This window comes from Microcaecilia unicolor, chromosome 2 (assembly GCF_901765095.1).
Source record: "Microcaecilia unicolor chromosome 2, aMicUni1.1, whole genome shotgun sequence".
Classification (NCBI taxonomy): Eukaryota; Metazoa; Chordata; class Amphibia; order Gymnophiona; family Siphonopidae; genus Microcaecilia; species Microcaecilia unicolor.
This window is the reverse complement of record NC_044032.1, coordinates 226,225,872-226,246,034: the sequence shown is the minus strand read 5'-3', so window position 1 is coordinate 226,246,034 and position 20,163 is coordinate 226,225,872. Positions and strand designations below refer to the sequence as shown.

At 44.6% G+C, this 20,163-nt stretch overlaps 1 protein-coding gene across 3 annotated transcripts in view; it reads left to right on the top strand.

Moving 5' to 3' along the window:
- The window catches only part of SVEP1 (sushi, von Willebrand factor type A, EGF and pentraxin domain containing 1), a 538,231-nt gene that overhangs the window by 169,468 nt on the left and 348,600 nt on the right, over nt 1-20,163 (top strand). For all 3 annotated transcript variants that reach the window (XM_030193745.1, XM_030193746.1, XM_030193744.1), the window contains exons 12-15: nt 1,194-1,388; nt 9,541-9,662; nt 18,695-18,803; nt 19,658-19,849. In XM_030193745.1, the coding sequence (XP_030049605.1) occupies nt 1,194-1,388; nt 9,541-9,662; nt 18,695-18,803; nt 19,658-19,849 (618 nt within the window). The remainder of the gene's footprint in view (nt 1-1,193; nt 1,389-9,540; nt 9,663-18,694; nt 18,804-19,657; nt 19,850-20,163) is intronic.

The following is a 20,163-nucleotide window of genomic DNA, read 5'->3' as shown; positions in this document are numbered from 1 at the left end:
CTTGGGCACTTGATATGTTTGTATTGTTCATAGTCTACTGTTTGTATCCTTCCATTTTGTGTTCATTTTGTGTGCTATTTGGGAAAGGGAAGGGGAAAGTTGAGGGGGCGGGAAGGGGGTTTATGTTACCTGTTTGAAAATTGTGAAAAGTGAAGTTGTGTTTTGTTCTGTAATGAATTGGCAGAGTGTATTATTTGACTTCGTCACTTGGGCATTATTCCTGTAGTTGTGATTGTTGATTTATAATTTATTATTTTGTAGAATTTTGTATATTTTTGTATTGCTCTGATTTTTAACAATAAAAGACCTTATTAATCAAGACCTTGTTGAATTAAAAAAAAACCAAAACCAAAATAAATGGCTAAATGGGCTGCACAAATAGTTATAACTTTAAACCTCTAATTTGAACAGAACTGCTGAATATAGGTATAATTTGAAAATGTCTAGGTTAGACTTTTCGAATTATACATTTACCACATTGCTGAATAGTAACTTGAATGTGTTATTCTGTTACAGCTGAACACTTTAATTCTCTTACGGGGTCTTTTACTAAAGTTTAGCTCGAGTTATCTGCAGCAAGGCCCATAGGAATAAAATGGGCCCTGCTGCAGAGAACTCGAGCTAAATTTTAGTAAAAGACCCCCTTAGTGCATGTAGTGAAGCATCAGGCATTGCTAAAGCTGCAAATAGGCTTGTTGTCATCAAATACAGTAAAACCACAATTGGATTTACCTATGATTTATGACATGGAGACACAAGGGCTACTGCAAGGATATTGGGTGTCCTGGGCAAACCTTCAGCCTTACACCACTCTCTCACACTCAAATAAGAAGGGCGTTTTCCAAAAATTATTTACCCAGGTAAATGTGCTATTTAAGAATTTCCCACCCTTCATGCAGGTTAATGGTATGCATTAATGGTTCTTTGAGCTTGTGTGGCTGTCAGGATCTATTATTTTGCTGACACTGCAGCAGTTTTTTACTACTCCTGCTTCCCAGAAGCTATTGCCCTAGTTGACCACCTAGTCTTGCCTAATATTTGAGCTAGACCTGGTAAAGCCTTAGCTGCTTGTCTGGATAATGTAGTCTGTTTATGAAAGAACTGTAATGCCTGGCAACATAGAGTTATCTGACCACTACCAGTGGTTTATTATTCATAGCCATTTGCTAATTTAAGTTCTTCTTTTTTTTTAGGTTCTCCATGTGAGATTCCCTTCAAGCCAGTGAATGGGGATTTTTTATGCTCAAAAGATAAAGTGGCTATTAACTGCACACTGCAGTGTAAGGAAGGCTATTCATATCCAGAAGGATCTACTGAAAGTTACTATTGTGTTTATGAGGAAGGTGTCTGGAAACCACCCCACTCCACCGACTGGCCAGACTGCTCCTGTGAGTTTTAGTTTTAATCCTGGTGTGTGAGACCTCTCCTTATATCTCTGTTTGTATGGGGGTCCTGAGGGACATGGAGAAGTTTGCTCTTCAAGGCATTAATTTGCTGGATTCGCATGTCACTCTCCTAAGTTAATCAGCCACTTCTGAAAAGGTTCAAAGAAGAGTGACCAAAATGATAAAGGGGATGGAACTCATCTTATATGAGGAAAAGTTAAAGAGGTTAGGGCTCTTCAGCTTGGAAAAGAGACGAATGAGGGGAGATATGATTGAGGTCTATAAAATCCTGAGTGGTGTAGAACGAGTTGAAGTAAATCGATTTTTTACTCATTCTAAAAGTACAAAGACTAGGGGACACTCGAGGAAGTTACATGGAAATACTTTTAAAACAAATAGGAGGACATAATTTTTCACTCCATGAATAGTTAAGCTCTGGAACTCTTTGCCAGAGGATGTAGTAATGGCAGTTAGTGTATCTGGGTTTAAAAAAGGTTTAGACAAGTTTCTGGAGGAAAAGTCCATAGTCTGCTATTGAGACAGACATGGGGAAGCAACTGCTTGCCCTGGGATTGGTGGCATGGAATGTTGCCACGATTTGGGTTTCTGCCAGGTACTTGTGACCTGACTTGACCACTGTTGGAAACAGGATACTGGGCTAGATGGACCATTGGTTGGTCTGACCCAGCATGGCTACTCTTATATTCTTATGTTATGTTGCCTTGTGTGCAGGCTTCATTTCTTATATATATATATACACACACACACACACAAACCTTAGTGTGAACAGTGCACCTGGGTCCCAGCATTTACACCAGCTGTAGGGCTGGAGTAATTGATTGAACCTTACATTTAAAAGTGTTTTTGTCCACTTATACTAGTATTCTACTTTCTATTTTAAGGGGCTAGTGACCTATAAGAGCTAGCCCCAGTAACAGGGTCATGTAATTCTCCGAGGACAAGCAGGCTGCTTGTTCTCAAATGTGGGTTGACGTCCACGTCGGCCCAGAAACTGGCATTTTGCAAGCAAAATATAAGCAAAGTTTTGCCAGAGTCTTCTGGCATGCGTGCAGCACGCACAGTGAATGCGCGGATTGACTTCCCGCCCGCCACACGAGCGTGCCACCTCAGTTTTCTTTTCTCCGCATTGAGGTGTGGTAGTTTTTTTCTGTGCTCTTCTCAGGCCTAGGAAACAGTCTTTGAGTTTTCGATTTTCTTTCTTCTAATTTTTTTCTTGATTTTATTATTATTGTCAATTAAAAAAAAAGTTTCCTTAGTGTACTTTTAGTTTTGTCCCCTTTCAAGTTTCCGTTGTTTTTCGTCGCTCCTGGGTTATTCCCTTATTTTTGTGCCCTTTTTCTTTTATCAGGCACAATCGCGTCTTTTGATTTCGCCAAAGCCGTTTTTCATTCCATGTCATCGAAGACACCCAGTGGCTTCAAACGTTGTACTCGGTGCAACTGGACCATCTCAGGTACCGATACCCACGCCTGGTGTATCCGGTGCCTTGGGCCTGACCATAGCCCAGCCGCTTGCGTCTGTGTCTTCGTATGAAGAAACCGACCCAAGCGTCTTGAGAAGCCCAACGGGAAAAGCTTTTTGGGGCTTGGTCTGGTCCTTCAACATCTACATCGGTACCGAGGTTGGCGTCGTCGATATCAACATCGAGGGAAGCATTGACGTCAGGAACGGAGGTAATGGCTTCTGAAAGACCAATTCGCGCTGGGATCAGTGAGGCATCGAGTGGGTCTCCACCTGCCTCGAGGCCTCCTGTTATGCAGGCCCCCCGGGACCCACCTTCGTCGGACCCGGCCCCGAGGAGGCGTGAGAATTCCATGTCCTTATCGGTACCAAGGAGTCTCGATGACGGGCGTTAAGCGAAGGCAAAGAAGCACCGTCATCGTTCTCCTTCGACACACAGTGCCAGGAGCTCTGGGGCGTTGAGGGAATCGGCACCCGAGAAGCATCCGCGCAGAGAGAATCGCTCCCCCTCTATTCAGGAGGTGCCAATGCGTCTGTCTTCCGGCAGCCCGGTACCTGCTCCCGAACCTTGACAGATTCTACCACCGGCTCCTTTACTGACCCCGCAGCCTTATCTGACGGCGGCTCTCGACGAGCACATCAGGGCCCTGCTTCCAGAGCTTCTGGAAGGATTGCTGCGCCAGTCTGCTTCAGTGTCAGGGGTGTTTGCGCCTTCCATACCGTCTGCTGCAGCGGCATCTGGCCCTTCGCCTGTGGTGAGGTCCCTGATCTCGGTGCCACCTGCGGCATCGGTGTCGGCTGCCACCCAGGTGGACTCCCCTTTGACATCGGTGGAGGAAGCTTTACTGCAGTCCAGGTGGGCGTCGACTTCTCGGAATCTGCCATTGAGGACGTCGCTCCTCGGTGTCGAGGCAGGCTCAGTTTTGGACTTCTCTGAGGGATGTCTTGTCCGATACTGATGATGAGTGTTCGTGGGAGGAAGAGGAAGATGGGATTCCCTCTGGGCCTTCCACTCCACCAGAAAGGAGACTTTCTCCACCGGAGAGTCTATCCTTTACCTCCTTTGTCTGGGAAATGGCTGCGGCTATTCCCTTCCCTATGGAGGTTGAGGGCAAGCCCTGAGCTGAGATGCTCGAGGTCCTGGATTATTCTTCTCTGCCTAGAGATGCTGCCACGGCTCCTTTGCATTATGTACTGAAGGAAGTCCTTATGCGAAACTGGTCATTCTCTCTGTCTAATCCTGTGATCCCTAAAAAAGCTGAATCCCAATATCGGATTCACGGTGAACCTGGTTTGATGAGGTCTCAGCTGCCTCACAATTCCATGGTGGTGGACTGCGCTCTCAAAAGAGCCAAGAGCACTAGGGACTATGCCTTTTGCGCCCCCAGGCAGAGAATCTAGAACCTTGGACTCTTTTGGGAGGAAGACATATCAGGCCGCTATGCTCGCTGCCAAGATCCAGACTTACCAGCTCTTCACGAGTGTCCACTTGCAGAACTTGGTGAGACAACTGTCCAGCTTGGTTGATGCACTCCCTCCGGAGCAGGCCGAGCCTTTTCGCCAGGTGGCCAGACAGCAGAAGGCGTGTTGAAAATTCCTGGCCAGGGGTACATTCGACACTTTTGATGTAGCATCCAGGATTGCTGCCCAAAGTATAGTGATGCCAGACTCTCATGGCTGCGTGTCTCTGACCTGAATCATTCAGTCTAGCAGCGGATGGTGGATGTTCCTTGCCAGGGGGATAACCTTTTTGGTGAGAAAGTAGAGGATCTAGTTGACCAGATCAAGAAGCATAATGATGCTATGGTTTCTCTCTCCTGCCAGGCATCTTCTGCTACTACCTCCTCATCCAGGAGGTTTTTTGGAGAGAAGAGGAGTGCTCCCTATTCCTATGCTAGGCGTAGGTACACTCCTGCTTCTCGGCAACCTGTACAGGCTCAGTCCCTGCGCGCTCGTTCTCATCAACAGCGTACGCCTAAGACCACTGTGGCTCCCCAGCAAAAGCAAGGGATGGGCTTTTGACTGGTTCCAGTTCAGCATAGCCTCAGTAAACATGTCCATACCGGACGACTTGCCGGTTGGGGGGAGGTTAATGTTTTTTCACCACAGGTGGCCTCTTATTACCTCCGACCGATGAGTTCTTCAAATTGTCCGGTTAGGATACACCCTCAATCTGGAATCCAAGCCTCCAAATTGCCTACTGGGAGCTCAGTCCTACAGCTTCCAGCACAAGCAGGTACTTGCAGAGGAACTCTCCGCCCTTCTACAGGCCCAAGCAGTCGAACCCGTTCCACCAGGGGAAGAAGGGCTGGGATTCTATTCCAGGCACTTCCTTGTGCAAAAGAAAACAGGGTCCCATTCTATACCTAAGGGCCCTGAACAAATTTCTTATCCAAGAAAAGTTCAGGAAGATTTCCCTAGGCACCCTTCTTCCCATGAGTCAGGAAAACGTTTGGCTATGCTCTCTGGACTTAAAGGATGCTTACACACTCATCTCGATACTTCCAGCTCACAGGAAATATCTTTGATTTCAGCTGGGAAAACAACACTTTCAGTACCGTGTACTGCATTTTGGCCTGGCATCTGTGCCCAGAGTGTTTACAAAATGCCTAGCTGTAGTCGCAGCGTCTCTACTCAGACTAGGAATGCATGTGTTTCCTTATCGCGACGATTGGCTGGTGAAGAGCACCTCGAAGGAAGGTGCTCTGGAGTCCATGAGAATGACTATTCAGGTACTGGAGCTACTGAGGTTCCTTATAAATTATGCCAAGTCCCATCTCACCCCAGTCCAAAAATTGGAATTCATTGGAACTCTGCTGAACACTCAGACAGCTCGAGCTTATCTCCCCGAGGCAAGGGCGGACAACCTTCTGTCCCTGGTGTCCATGGTTTGAGCGTCTCAGCAGGTCACGGCTCGGCAGATGTTGAGACTTCTGGGGCACATGGCCTCCACAGTTCATGTAACACCCATGGCACGTCTACATATGAGATCAGCTCAATGGATCCTTGCTTCCCAGTGGTTTTAAGCTGCGGGGGATCTAGAGGATGTAATCCAACTGTCCACCGACTTTCGGAATTCTCTTCAGTGGTGGACGATTCGATCCAATTTGACTTTGGGGCGACCATTCCAAGTTCCTCAGCCACAAAAAAGTGCTGACGACGGATGCATCTCTCCTGGGGTGGGGAGCTCATGTAGATGGGCTCCTGTCGCGCCTTTCTCTCAAACTTTGCTTTGTCTTCTACTTTTGTAGACCTGCCTGTTCAACTTATCTGTTTCTACTTGCTGCTTGACCTAATCTGACCTTTGCCTGGACCTGACTATTGCTTTGCTTGCCGCCTGCCTAGAGACTTTGCCCGGACCTGACTACTGCTTTGATTGCCGCCTGCCTAGAGACTTTGCCTGGACCTGACTACTGCTTTGCTTGCCGCTTGCCTAGAGACTTTGCCCGGACCTGACTACTGCTTTGATTGCCGCCTGCATAGAGACTTTGCCTGGACCTGACTACTGCTTTGCTTGCTTCCTGCCTAGAGTCTTTGCCTGGACCTGACTATTGCTTTGCTTGCCGCCTGCCTAGAGAATTTGCCTGGACCTGACTATTGCTTTGCTTGCTGCCTGCCTAGATACTTTGCCTGGACCTGACTTCTGCTTTGCTGGCCGCCGGCCTAGAGACCTTGCCTGGATCTGACTACTGCTTGGCTTCCTTTTGCTCGGTGGTGGTTCCAGTGTCCTGCTCAACATCTCCCATTGCAGGTAAGGCCAGGGTTGTCCGGCCGCCAAACATTGTTTGGCACAGGGACTCACTATTCTACAGCACGCCTGACAGCTCCACTCTCAGGGAGCCTGATCCTTTTCAGGAAAAAGGCCTGCAGATCAACCTCCTAGAATTAAGAGCAATCTGGAACGCTCTAAAGGCTTTCAGAGATCGACTGTCCAACCAATTCATTTTGATTCAGACAGACAATCAGCTTGCCATGTATTACACCAACAAGCAGGGTGGCACCGGATCTCGCCTTCTGTGTCAGGAAGCCATCCAAAACTGGCTTTGAGCACGCTGTCACGGTATGTTTCTCCAAGCCACAGCCGACAGGTTGATCAGGATTATGCAACCTCACGAGTGGTCACTGAACATGGGCATAATCCGCAAGATCTTCTGAGCATGGGGCACCCCCTTGGTGGATCTTTTTGCCACTCAGATCAATCACAAGGTCCCTCAGTTCTGTTCCAGGCTTCAGGTCCATGACAGACTAGCGTCAGGTGCCTTTCTCCTACATTGGGGGACAGGCCTTCTGTATGCATATCCTCCCATACCTCTAGTGGGGAAGACTTTGTTGAAACTCAAGCAAGACTGCGGAACCATGATCCTGATTGCACTCTTCTGGCCGCATCAGATTTGGTTCCCTCTTCTTCTGGAGTTGTCCTCCGAGGAACTGTGGAGATTGGAATGTTTTCCAACCCTCATCACCCAGAACGAGGGGTCGCTTCTACATCCAAACATCCAGCCTGGATGTTGAGAGCTTAGAATTCACCTCCTTGGGTCTTTTAGAGGGTGTCTCCCGAGTCTTGCTTGCTTCCAGAAAAGGTTCCACAAAGAGGTGTTACTCTTTCAAATGGAGGAGGTTTGCCGTCTGGTGTGACAGCAAGGCCATAGATCCTCTTTCTTGTCCTACACGGACCCTGCTTCAATACCTTCTACACTTGTCAGAGTCTGTTCTCAAGACCAACTCTGTAAGAGTTCACCTTAGTGCTATTAGTGCTTTTCATCGTCGTGTAGAGGGTAAGCCTATCTCTGGACAGCCTTTAGTTGTTCGCTTTATGAGAGGTTTGCTTTTGTCAAAGCCCCCTTTCAAACCTCCACCAGTGTCATGGGATCTCAATGTCATTTTTACTCGGCTGATGAAAGCTCCTTTTGAGCCACTGAATACCTGCCATCTGAAGTACTTGACCTGGAAGGTCATTTTCTTGGTGGCTGTTACTTCAGCTTGTAGGGTCAGTGAGCTTCAGGCCTTAGTAGTACATGCACCTTATATCACATTTCATCACAACAGAGTAGTAGTAGTCCCCTAAGTTCCTGCCAAAGGTGGTGTCAGAGTTCCATCTGAACCAGTCAGTTGTCTTGCCAACATTCTTTCCCTGACCTCATACCCGCCCTGGCGAAAGCAGTTTGCATACCTTGGACTGCAAGAGAGCATTGGCCTTTTACGTGGAGCGGACAAAGTCCTTTAGACAGTCCGCCTAGTTGTTTGTTTCTTTCGATCCCAACAGGAGGGGAGTCGCCATCGGAAAACGCACGATCTCAAATTGGCTAGCAGGTTGCATTTCCTTCACTTACGCCCAAGCTGGGCTGACTCTAAAGGGCCATGTCACGGCTCATAATGTTAGAGCCATGGCTGTGTCAGTGGCCCACTTAAAGTCAGCCTCTATTGATGAGATTTGCAAGACTGCAACGTGGTCTTCAGTCCACACATTCACATCTCACTACTGCCTTCAGCAGGATACCCAACACGACAGTCGGTTTTGGCAGTCAGTGCTGCAGAATCTGTTCGGGGTTTAGAATCCAACTCTACCCCCCTAGACCCATTTTTGTTCTGTTCCAGGCTGCACTCTCAGTTAGTTGTTTATGGTTTCCAGGTCAATCTATGTTATGCCCTTGCCGTTGCGAGGCCCAATTGACCAATGTTCATTGTTTTGAGTGAGCCTGGTTGCTAGGGATACCCCACATGTGAGAACAAGCAGCCTGCTTGTCCTCGAAGAAAGTGAAGTTACTTACCTATAGCAGTTATTCTCCGAGGACAGCAGGCTGATTGTTCTCACAAACCCGCCCACCTCCCATTTGGAGTTGTTATTTATTTCTTTATTTGCTTTTTGATTAAACTGAGGATGCACGCTCTCTATTGACTGGCGGGAAGTGAGTCCGTGAATGCGCGGTTCGCGCTGCACGTGCTCCAGAAGAATCTGGCAAAACTTTGTTTATATTTTGCTTGCAAAATGCCGGTTCCTGGGCTGACGCGGACGTCGACCCACATGCGACCCACATGTGAGAACAATCAGCCTGCTGTCCTCGGAGAATACCTTCTACAGGTAAGTATCTTCGCTTTATCACATTTCTACTTAGCTCAGCTTTTATAGAAAGGAACAGCATCTGCTTGTCTCCAGACCTTTTACCCAAGTGGGATTGTAGAAAACTAGAGCAAAGCGTTTTTCTCTTTAGGTTTTTGAGCCATTCTTATATTTTGTTTTTTCAATATTTTACCACATCGTATTCTATAAGAAAGAAATTTAGGTTCGCTGTAGCAATGTAAAGCTCAGTATAGTTTTATGCAGACCTTCAGATTGTGATAGTGTGATGTGATTTATTAAAGTTCATATTAAATTAGATAGCTGAATATGCCACTATTTGGCCACCTTTGCAACCTCTGCTCTAGCTTTGAACATTATTTTGTTTGATTATTTGCCTTCCAAATAACTGTTCACCATGACTTTCTTCCAGTCCTCAAATTGGGAATTTGAGCCCTTTATTGTTTAAATGATGATGGTTACTTACTTCCATTAGATGGTTTGAAAGTCCAATATTAACAGATTAAAAGTGCCCAGACTGAAAGTAATTATTTTAGAAGTAGAAGGATTTGCACTGATATCACTCAGAAAAGCTATTTTTGTTTTCATGGTTTTCAGTAAATCGTTTTGCAAATCACGGATACAAGTCCTTTGAAATGCTTTATAAGGCAACTCGCTGTGATGACACCAACCTTCTAAAAACCTTTGCTGATTCTTTCCAGAGTACTCTTGGTAAAATGGTAGGTTAGTAGTATTAATTTATACTCTAGATGCTGTTTTAATTTTTACATAGATTTCATTGAAAGGATAGTGACTGCACATCAAGGATTACTTTATGACTTGTAGTGCTATTTGAGCATGTTTTTATTTTTTGTTATTATAAAAAATAATGTATTTAGTGATATTGGATGTTATGATTAGCACAAGTCTCCATCCTCTTTTTTATAGATTGAGGAAGTAGCTACAAGTAATGCATAGTTGCAGGGGCGTAGCCACAGGTGGGCCTGGATGGGCCAAGGCCCAGCCATTTTCCCTCCAGGCCCGCCCACCCACCCAACATCCCCTCGGGGTTTAAATCTTTTTTACCTGTGTCGAAGCGGCAGCGTCATTGAAAGCCCTGCCCATCAAGCCTTCCCTTTGTGAGTTCATTCCCTCAGAGTCCCGCCTTCTGACATCATTTGCTCTTTCCGCAAGGGCGAGACTCTGAGGGAATGAACTCATGAAGGGAAGGTTTGATGGGCAGGGCTTTCAATGACGTTGCCGCTTCAATGGAGGTAAAAAAAGATTTAAACCAAGCAGGGTGGAACTGTGGCAGAAAGAGAAAGGGGGATGTTGGGGGGAGAAGAGGGCGGGCAGGTGGATATGAGTGGGGAGGGGAGGATGGGGGCAAAGCAGAATTGCTGGACGTGGATGGGAGCAGGAGGGGAGGGCAGGGGAGAGAGGAGAATCGCTGGGTATGGAGTGATGGAGGGGGGCAGGGGAGAGAAGAGAATTGCTGGGTGTAGATGGATGGAGGAGGGCAGGGGAGAGAAGAGAATTGCTTGGTATGGATGGATAGAGGGGAGCAAGGGAGAGAAGAGAATTGCTGGATATGGATGGATGGAGAGGGGCAGGGGAGAGAAGAGAATTGCTGGATATGGATGGATGGAGGGCAGGGGAGAGGAGAGGAGAGTTGCTGAACATGGGTGGATGGAGGGCAGGGGAGTGGAGAGTTGCTGGACATAGGTTGATGGAGGGGAGAGGAGAGTTGCTGGACATGGGTGGATGGAGGGGAGGGCAGGGAGAGAGGAGAATTGTTGGACATGGATGGAGGGGAGGGAAGGTTATGACAGGAAGGAGATGCATATGGATGGAGGGGAGAGAGAAGAAATTCTGGACATTTCATGGATGGAGGGGATGGAAGAGAAGAGGAAGTGAGATGAACATGAATGGAGGGAAGAGAGGAAAAATGCTGGACATGGATGGAGGGAGAGAGAGGAAAAATGCTGGACATGGATAGAGGAGCGGGAAGAGAGAGAAGAAATGCTGGACATGGATGGAGGGGGAGGGAAGAGAGAGGAAGGAGATGAGATGAGGGAAAAGGAAGAGAGGAGAAAAACTGCTCATGGATGGAGAAAATAGGCAGAAGCTGGATCCACTGGACAGTCAAGTCTGTGGAGGACCCAGCTTTTACTTATAGATGTAGGGCAAGAAATGAAGAAGAAAGGAGGAAAGTAAAGAAGTAAATGGAAAGGAAGCCCTGGTAATGGAATTAAGAGGACAGATAACAGCAGAATCAGATACTGGGCCAGCATGATCAGAAAAACAAAGTCACCAGACAACAAAGGTAGAAAAAAATCATTTTATTTTCATTATAGTGTTTGGAATATGTCCACTTTGAGAATCAGGTGCTCAACATTAAAAGTTTATATTTATTTACTTATTTATGGCATTTTATTCCACATTAAACATGAATTAGATTGGAACCTGGGATCATTTAATTTTTTTTCCTGGAGAGAGTAAAGCATTGCCCCCCCCCAGGCTCTCTCCCAGGCTATAGCCAGCTCTGCAATTTTGAAGGGATGCGCAAAGGTGGACAAGGGTCACAGAGGTGGACAGGGGAGGGGGGCGCAGAGGTGGACCGGGGAGAGAGCCTGCTGTTAAACATTTACCAGCACACCACTGTCTAGTGCCCACCCATCCAACCTGTTGGCCCACCCAAAAATTGCCTTCTGGCTATGCCACTGCATAGTTGCCTTACATTAACTTGGAATTTTAATATAATACAAGGTATTTGGTTTGAATTAACAAAAAATTCTCCATGTTAGCATAATTAGCTGACTGATTTGCTAATATGTTATCAGGATCGGATGCCCTGTTGGCGAGTTACATGAGAAAGTGATCCCGTCTTCAGAGCTAGTTGAGAGTAATTACATGGAACTGTATGAGTACCTCCTAAGAGCAGTATGTGCGCACATTTGAGATGAATATGTGCAAATTTGTTAAGTAGCAATGAGGTCAAACAGAGAAAATCTGGGGAAGGCTCTGTGAGCAGTGTGACTGACAGGGTTTATAGAATACTGCCCCTCACCCTTAAGAAAAGTCCCTCTAACTAGCCTGGGCCACCTTAAGGGCACTGATCCTGCCCTTAGAAGTTTAAAAGACAGGGCCAGGCTGAGGGTAAGGAGGCCCAGGGAAGGAAGAACTGAAGCCCAAGCCTAAGACTTTATAGAATATGTTTAGCTGCTATGATCTGGATGAGGTAACTCAGCTTTGCTTCTTGTTAAGGCTTACAAGCCATGCTGAGGTCTGGCTGGAGCTAGACCCGAGTTCTCAGAAGACCTGAGAAATAGCTATACGTCCCCCAGCTCTTGTTAGGGGGGGATGTATAGCTACTGCCAGACAGGTAGGCTTTTATTTTGTTGCTGTACTGCTTTGGGCTGGGTCCTAACTGCAAAAATATGAAGGAGCTGTTCTAGGCCTTGGTGGAGGGCCAGCAACGACAGCAGGAGATCCTGCAGCAGCAACAATAGTAGTTTATGCCGGCGCATCTTCAGCAGTGGCAGCAGCAAAAACAGCAACAACAGATAACAGCAACAAGTGTTGCAGAAGCTCTTAGAGCTACAAAAGAGTCTACAAGCCCAAGCCTGTACAGCTTTCCAGGCACCTAGCCTGTCAGTGACTCTATTGGTTTCTGTATTAAAGAAAATGGCGCCAGAAGATGACCTGGACTATTTCTTGACCAGTTTCGAGAGGACTGCCCAGTTTACTGTTGGCCAGAGGTGTCATGGACATCATATCTGACCAGTAGCAACCAGACGGCATTCCAAGATGTTTATTCCGCTGGGATGGCCACTTATGCTGAGGTAAAAGCAGCCATCCCGGAGAGGGCGGGCTGCACCCCAGAGATTTATTAGCAGTAGTTCCAGAAGGGTTCCTAGCAAGCTAAAGAAAATCCCTGGAGTTTCTTCTACTGACTCAAGGAGGTTGCCTGCAGATGGCTACAACTGGAAGGAAAGACAAGTCCAGAGATCGCAAGAATCATCCTCCTGGAGCAGTTCATGGAAGGATTACATAAGAACATAAGAATAGCCATACTAGGTCAGACCAGTGGTCCATCTAGCCCAGTATCCTGTTTTCCAAACAGTTGCCAAGCCAGGTCACAAGTACCTTTCAGAAACCCAAATTCTGGCAACACTGCATACTACAAATCCCAGGGCAGGCAGTTGCTTCCCATATCTGCCTCAAAAGCAGACTATGGACTTTTCCTCCAGGAGTTTGTCCAAACCTTTTTTAAACCCAGATACGCTAACCGCCGTTACCACATCCTCCTGCAAAGAGTTCCAGAGCTTATTTGTTGAGTGAAAAAATATTTCCTCCTATTTGTTTTCAAATTATTTCCATGTAACTTCCTTGAGTGTCCCCTAGTCTTTGTACTTTTGGAACAAGTAAATAATCAATTTACGTCTACTTGTTGTACACTACTCAGGATTTTGTAGACCTCAATCATATCTCCCCTCATTCGTCTCTTTTCCAAGCTGAAGAGCCCTAACCTCTTTAGACTTTCCTCATACGAGAGGAGTTCCATCCCCTTTATCATGTTGGTTGCTCTTCTTTGAACCTTTTCTAATTCCGCTATATCTTTTTTGAGATATGGTGACCAGAACTGAATGCAATACTCAAGGTGCGGATGCACAATGGAGCAATACAAAGGCATTAATAGTTTTTTCAGTCTTATTCACCATCCCTTTCCTAATAATTCCTAGCATCCTATTTGCTTTTCTGGCCGCCGCGCTCACTGAGCAGAAGATTTCAGTGTATTATCTACAGCGACACCCCCAAGGTGGACCCTAGCATCAGGTAACTATGATTCGGATTTTTTTTTTATTTGTTACATTTGCAGGCTCAATGTGACATTTAAGTTGGATCTGCGGGGTATGCCTTTTTAAACAGGTTGGTCTTATGTTGTATGTTGTTTTTAAGGCTGTTGGTAGTGCGTTCCACAGTTGTGTGCTTATATACGAAAAACTGGATGCGTAAGTTGATTTGTATTTGAGTCCTTTACAGCTTGGGTAGTGCAGATTTAGATATGTGCGTGCTGATTTGGATGTGTTTCTGGTTGGTATGTCGAAATGGGGCTTACATAGTACTGGGGGGGTGTTCGCAGACTCCAGTGTGAACAAATACAGAGTGATGGTGTGGTAAGATAAAGTTCGTGTGGAACAGTCAGCGGAAGAGTTGTGTTATGTCCATTATGTACTTTATTATTTTTGTGTAGCAGAGGTCAGGCATTTATGTCGATAAGATCTGTCATGTATCCCGGGGCTTCACCGTAAATGATTTTGTGAACCAAGGTACAGACTTTGAAGGCAATGCGTTCCTTTATTGGGAGCCAGTGTAGTTTTTCTCGAAGGGGTTTGTGTAGGATCATTGTGTAGCCCCTGAAGCAACCCTGCTGGGCGAAAAACGGCCTGTGTCGGGCTGTACTGTATATAATTTTTAATATCTATTAATAAATTACATTTTTTCATCATGATCTGCTTTGTTGATTTTCCGTCTTGGAGTTTGCAGACCGTCTGCCCCTTTGCTTTCTTGGACCCAGTCTACTATGAATACTGGCCCCCCATATATCCCAATTGCTTATTTTTGTGCATTATCCCATTGAGCTTTTTTTTTTTAACTTGTCCCAAAAGATAGATGCACTGAGCACAATAACATCTAGCAAATGGCCATTTTCGAAACAAATAGATAAGACATTTTTCGGGCTTGAAAATCCCTATGTTCATCCCTTGATTTTTGGACATTTTTAGCAAAATGTGCAAAATCAGATTTAGACTTCATATTGAAAATGCCCCTCATAGTGTATCAAGATTTTCAGAAAACGTTTGACAAAATCCTCTCATGAGATACTCCTGAGCAAATTAAAAAGCCATGGGGTAGAAAGCAATATCTTCTTGTGGTTTGGGAATATTTTAAAAGATAGAAATATACAGTATTCTCTTATTGGAGGAAGGTGAATAATGGAGTATCACAAGGATTTCCACTGGGGTTAATGCTTTTTAACATATTCATAAATGATCTGAAAATAGGAAAGATGAATGAGATGATCGAATTTGCAAATGACAAAAGTATTCAAAGTTGTTATATTGTATACTGATTATGAGAAATCGCAGAAGAACCTTTGGAGACCAGAAGATTGGATATCCGCAGACAAAATTTAATGTGTGTGCATACAATGTGATGCACATAGGAAAGATTAACTCAAATTATAGCTAAACAATGCTAAGTTCAACATTAGAAGTCACCAACCAGGAAAAGGATTTAGGTGTTATTGTGGTCAACACATTGAAAATGTCTGTTTAGCATGTGATGGCAGCAAAAAACAAAACAAAACAAATAGAATGTTAGAAATTATTAGGAGAGTAACAAAGAATAAAACAAAAAAATAGTATAATGCCTCTGTATCACTCCATGATACATCTGCACCTTGAGTATTCTATGCAGTTCTAGTCATCACATTTCAAAAATGATATAGCAGAATTAGAAAAAGTATAGAAATGGGGACTGAAATGATAAAGGGGTGGAACTTCACTCTTATGAGGAGAGGCTAAAGAAGTTAATACTCTCCAGCTTGGAGAAGAGACTGCTGAAGGGAAGTATGATAGAGATCTGTAGAATCCTGAGTGGAGTGTAACGGGTAAATGTAAATTGATTGTTTACTTTTTCAGAAAGTACAAAGACTAGGGGAAACTCCATGAAGTTACTAAGTAGTAGATATAAAACAAATAAAGAGACAATGGCCCCTGTTTACTAAGCCGTGCTGTAGGTGCGCAAACTTTTTAGCACATGCTAACGATAGAGACACCCATTATATGTCTGTAGTGTTAACGTACGCTAAAAAGTTTGTGCACCTACAGCACGGCTTAGTAAACAGGGCCCAATATGTTTTTCACTCAATGCATGGTTAAGTTCTGGAACTGATTGCCAGATGATATGGTGAAAGCTATTAGTATAGTTGGGTTTAGAAAAGGTTTGGGCACATTCCTAGAAGGAAAGTCCCATGTGACCTGTATTGGTTACTTTTAGAAACAGCATGTTGGGCTAGATGGACCTTTGGCCTGACCCAGTATGGCAGTTCTTATGTGGGTGAACGCCTATCATGGGGGCCCTTTTACAAAGGAGTGGAAGGGCTACCACATGGGTAGCACGTTTGCCCAGTGGTAATTCCGATTTTGGCGCACACTGAATCCCGCGGTAGAAAATATTTTCTACCGCAGGGGGCGTTCCTGGCGGTAACCGGCCACGCACCCATGTTGACGCACGCTGTATGGCTACCATGTGGGTAGCACTAGAGCCCTTAGCACTAGGTCAATGGGTGGCAGCAAGGGCTAGTTTTAATATTAGCATAGGCTTATTTCCTGGCCCATTAAAAAATAGCCCTTTTCCCAGCCACGGTAAAAAATGGCCCACTGCGAGTCTCAAAGACACACACACACTACCGCAGGCCACTTTTTACCGCGGCTTTGTAAAAGGACCTCTTGGTTAGCTGTGGATACTGTTCCAAACTTCTCCCTGTGCCAGTTGTAGGTGTTTCTTAATAAATTAGGTTTGGGGGTTTTTTTACTATTAGAAAGCACTTTGGGGTAAATCCTCTTTGCACCAACAATAGAAAAGGCTAGTTTCCATTCCACTGTGTGTCCTTTAATCAGTCATTGTGACTAGGAAGGGTAATTGCTAATTTGCATTACGGGAATAATGTACAATATTTGCTTCTTAATGTGCATTATTGTGTGTTATATTACCATAATGCATGCTAGTGTAAATTGCTGCGGGATACATAATAATGAGATACGATGCATTCATGCAGAGCACATCTTTATTATGTTAATCAAATAGCACAGCATTAGTGAACTCCTAGTGCTCCGGAGAACAGTCTTAAAGGGGCTGGTGTTAAGTTCTTGTGTATGCATCCCCCTTTCCTCTACCTGAAAGCATATGCAACTGTCCCTCTTGTCAAACCACCACCCACTCAAGCTGAAGTCATTTGCAACTGCAAATCAAATCAAGCCCCCCCACTTCCAGACTCTCATAGGCATTACTGGTGATCACTCCTGCCCTATTACCCTAGATACTAGGGAACCCTCTGGGACCTTTATGGGGTAAGCATTATCTTTATGTGGAAGGGTTGGGAGACTTGACTGGAGGGAGAGCTACATATGATGTCAGGTGGGAGGGAGGTGCTGGCGTTCATACACACATACAAGAACTGAACACCAGCCCCTTTAAGACTGTTCTCCGCATCAGGCCATGTTTGCCCCAGGAATTAAAAATAATATCAGCTTTGAGGGGTCAGCTAGCCCATTTTAAGCCCTGCACTATTAGGAGCAGGAGAACCCTTGCCCCATTTTACTCTAGAGCTCACCAGGGGTCTTGAGAGGATATGTCATGCCTTTGAAGTGTGGGTGTGTGTGTGTGTGTGTGTGTGTGTGTGTGTGGGGGGGGGGGGGGGGGGGGGGTTGACTGGAGGGTGTTACATATGCCTCCAGGTATGTTTGTGTGTGAGTGGAGGAGTGGCCTAGTGGTTAGAGTGGTGGACTTTGGTCCTGGGGAACTGGGTTCAATTCCCACTGCAGGCACAGGCAGCTCCTTGTGACTCTAGGCAAGTCACTTAACCCTTCATTGCCCCAGGTACAAATAAGTACCTGTATATAATATGTAAGCCGCATTCAGCCTGCTATGAGTGGGAAAGCACGGGGTACAAATGTAATTAAATAAACATGAACTCTTTTAAAAATGCTCCAGAAGAATAATGCTGCTTTTGAAGTTGATTGCAAGTTATGTTATTCAGGTTAATGGGGAGTCATTAACCGGTATTGAGTTACCTCAGATTAGTGACTCCTGAGGTAAACTATGGTGCAGTAAAATGGCCACTTTTACCACAGCTTAGTAACTTCCCCCTTTATTGCCTTTCCCCCCTTCTCTCAGTATTTTATCATTGGCCTGAATGTTTAAGAATCAAGAATTTTGGGAAAAAAAACTATATGCTGTGATTGGACTAAGGGCTAGGCTTACAAAAAGGCACTACCATGTTAGCACACACTAACATTGAATTAACATAGGTTTGCTGCTGGTATCATGCAAATATATTTAGGGGGGTGGTTATTAAAATGTGTTATAGCCCTAATGCTCCCAGCTACTTCCTAAAGGCTGCTTTCCCCCAATTCCCCCCCCCCCCCCATTCACAACCTCCCCAACCCTGAAGTCCACCCAAATTAAATTCCTCTTCAGCCCAAAGACTCCCTTCCCCAAAAGCTCCCACCCCTCACCCTCCCATAGGCTTCCCCCTGAGCCTACTTGCAAAATCCATGGGGTCTAGTGGAGTTGGGGCAGGAGCAATCCCTAGTCCATTTTGCACCTTGCCACCATTAAGTATTACCATTAGCAGTCAAAGTGCCATATAAGGGCCTTTTGGGGAAAGGGGTGTATGCTATTCATAGTGCCCAGGATATTGGGAGCATCGGTCTGTGGCTTAGCAGCCCAATATCCTGGGCACTATGAATAGCATGGATTGGAAGGTTGATTGCAAGCTTTGTTATTCATGTACCATGGGAAGAACTAACCTGCAGTAATGAGCTACCACAGGTTAGTCACTCCTGTAGGAAATTAAGATGCAGTAAAAGTCCAAATTTTACCACACCTTAATAAATTACCGCCACCCCCATAATGTGCATTAATGGGGTTAGTAAATCTAACCTTAGATGATTCAAAAGAGTCTTTTATTTCCTCTTTACAGGTGCCATCATTTTGCAGTGATGTTGATGATATTGACTGTCGACTAGAGGATCTACCTCAAAAACAATGCCTGGAATATAATTATGATTATGAGAATGGCTTTGCAATTGGTAATGTTAATAGTTTAAAACAACACAATGGATAAACATAATAAGACTATATATTGTTTGTGCATTTATTTCTAGTTGTGGAACCATCAGTAAAATATAATCAAGACAGAATGAGGATAAAATTGAAGTTTACCTCAACAACCGTAGGATTGTAAATGTGATATAAATTGTATTAAAAAAAACAAACAAAAGCTTTTAATAAATGTAAATTATTTTACTGTTTTATTTTTCTTTCAATGAGGTTATTTCATGTATAGCTCAACTTCCTCAAAGATTTGCCAGTTTTATCTCCTATAACACTTATCCCTGTTATTCTAGTCCCAGGTCTGAGGATTAGAGATAGCCTAATCATGCCGATAGTAATTGGTACATAATGAGGACAAATGCTCATTAGGGAAAAGAGCAAGAGGCTTCTAACTTATCTCACATGGGTATGGTTAAACACGGTTGTTTCGATCTGCAGAGAGTAGGTTCAACATTAATGTGTGCTTCCTTTTGGAAATACCTACTGCAGGTATTTTTTATGTGATTTATTAAGATTTATTTACCACCATTTTAAATGAGATTACTCAAGATGGTTACAGTTGGTGTTCAATTTAAATATATTACTATATAAATCAAAAAGAGTAGCATTCTATGCCACTAATGTTTACGTGATGTAACAAAAGGATATATTTGTTTTTGATTTACTCCCCAAAACAAGCAAAGCTATTATAAATCTATGCATATGTTTGCATGTTTGGCCAAAAATTAATATTAACAAAACTGCTTTCATATGAAAATATAACATAAATTCAGTTTTTTCAGTCATATTTTTCATTTCTCTCTGCTTTCTTGTGTTTAATGATTTCTAGGCCCTGGTGGTTGGGGTGTGGCAAACAGGTTGGATTATTCATACGATGATTTCCTAGATGTAATACAGGAAGAGCAAAGACAGAAACGCCTCTCTGGCCGTCCTAAATCTGCACCTCTGCGAGTGAAGAGGCACAAAAGGTTTAACATGCCAATGACAGACCAGAAAATAAAATTAATTTTTAATATCACTGGTAAGGAGAGACTTGTTTCTCATTCATCTTTAGGCCAGAATCAAGCAAAATAAGGGGCTCCTTTACTGAGCTACATTAGGCAGCTAGTGTGGATTTTACTGTATGGTAGATGTTAGTAGAGACCCACACTGACATCTACTGTGATTTAAAACTAGCAGCATGCTATAAAAAAAAATGTGCTAGCTGCTTAGTGCTGGTAGGGGGCAGGATCCGGTCTTGACATGGGCAGGTTGGAGGTGTGGCTGGCTGTGAAGGAAAGAATAGAACAAGTGATCCATAAAATCCAAAACGGCGATGCAAAGGAGCAGATCACA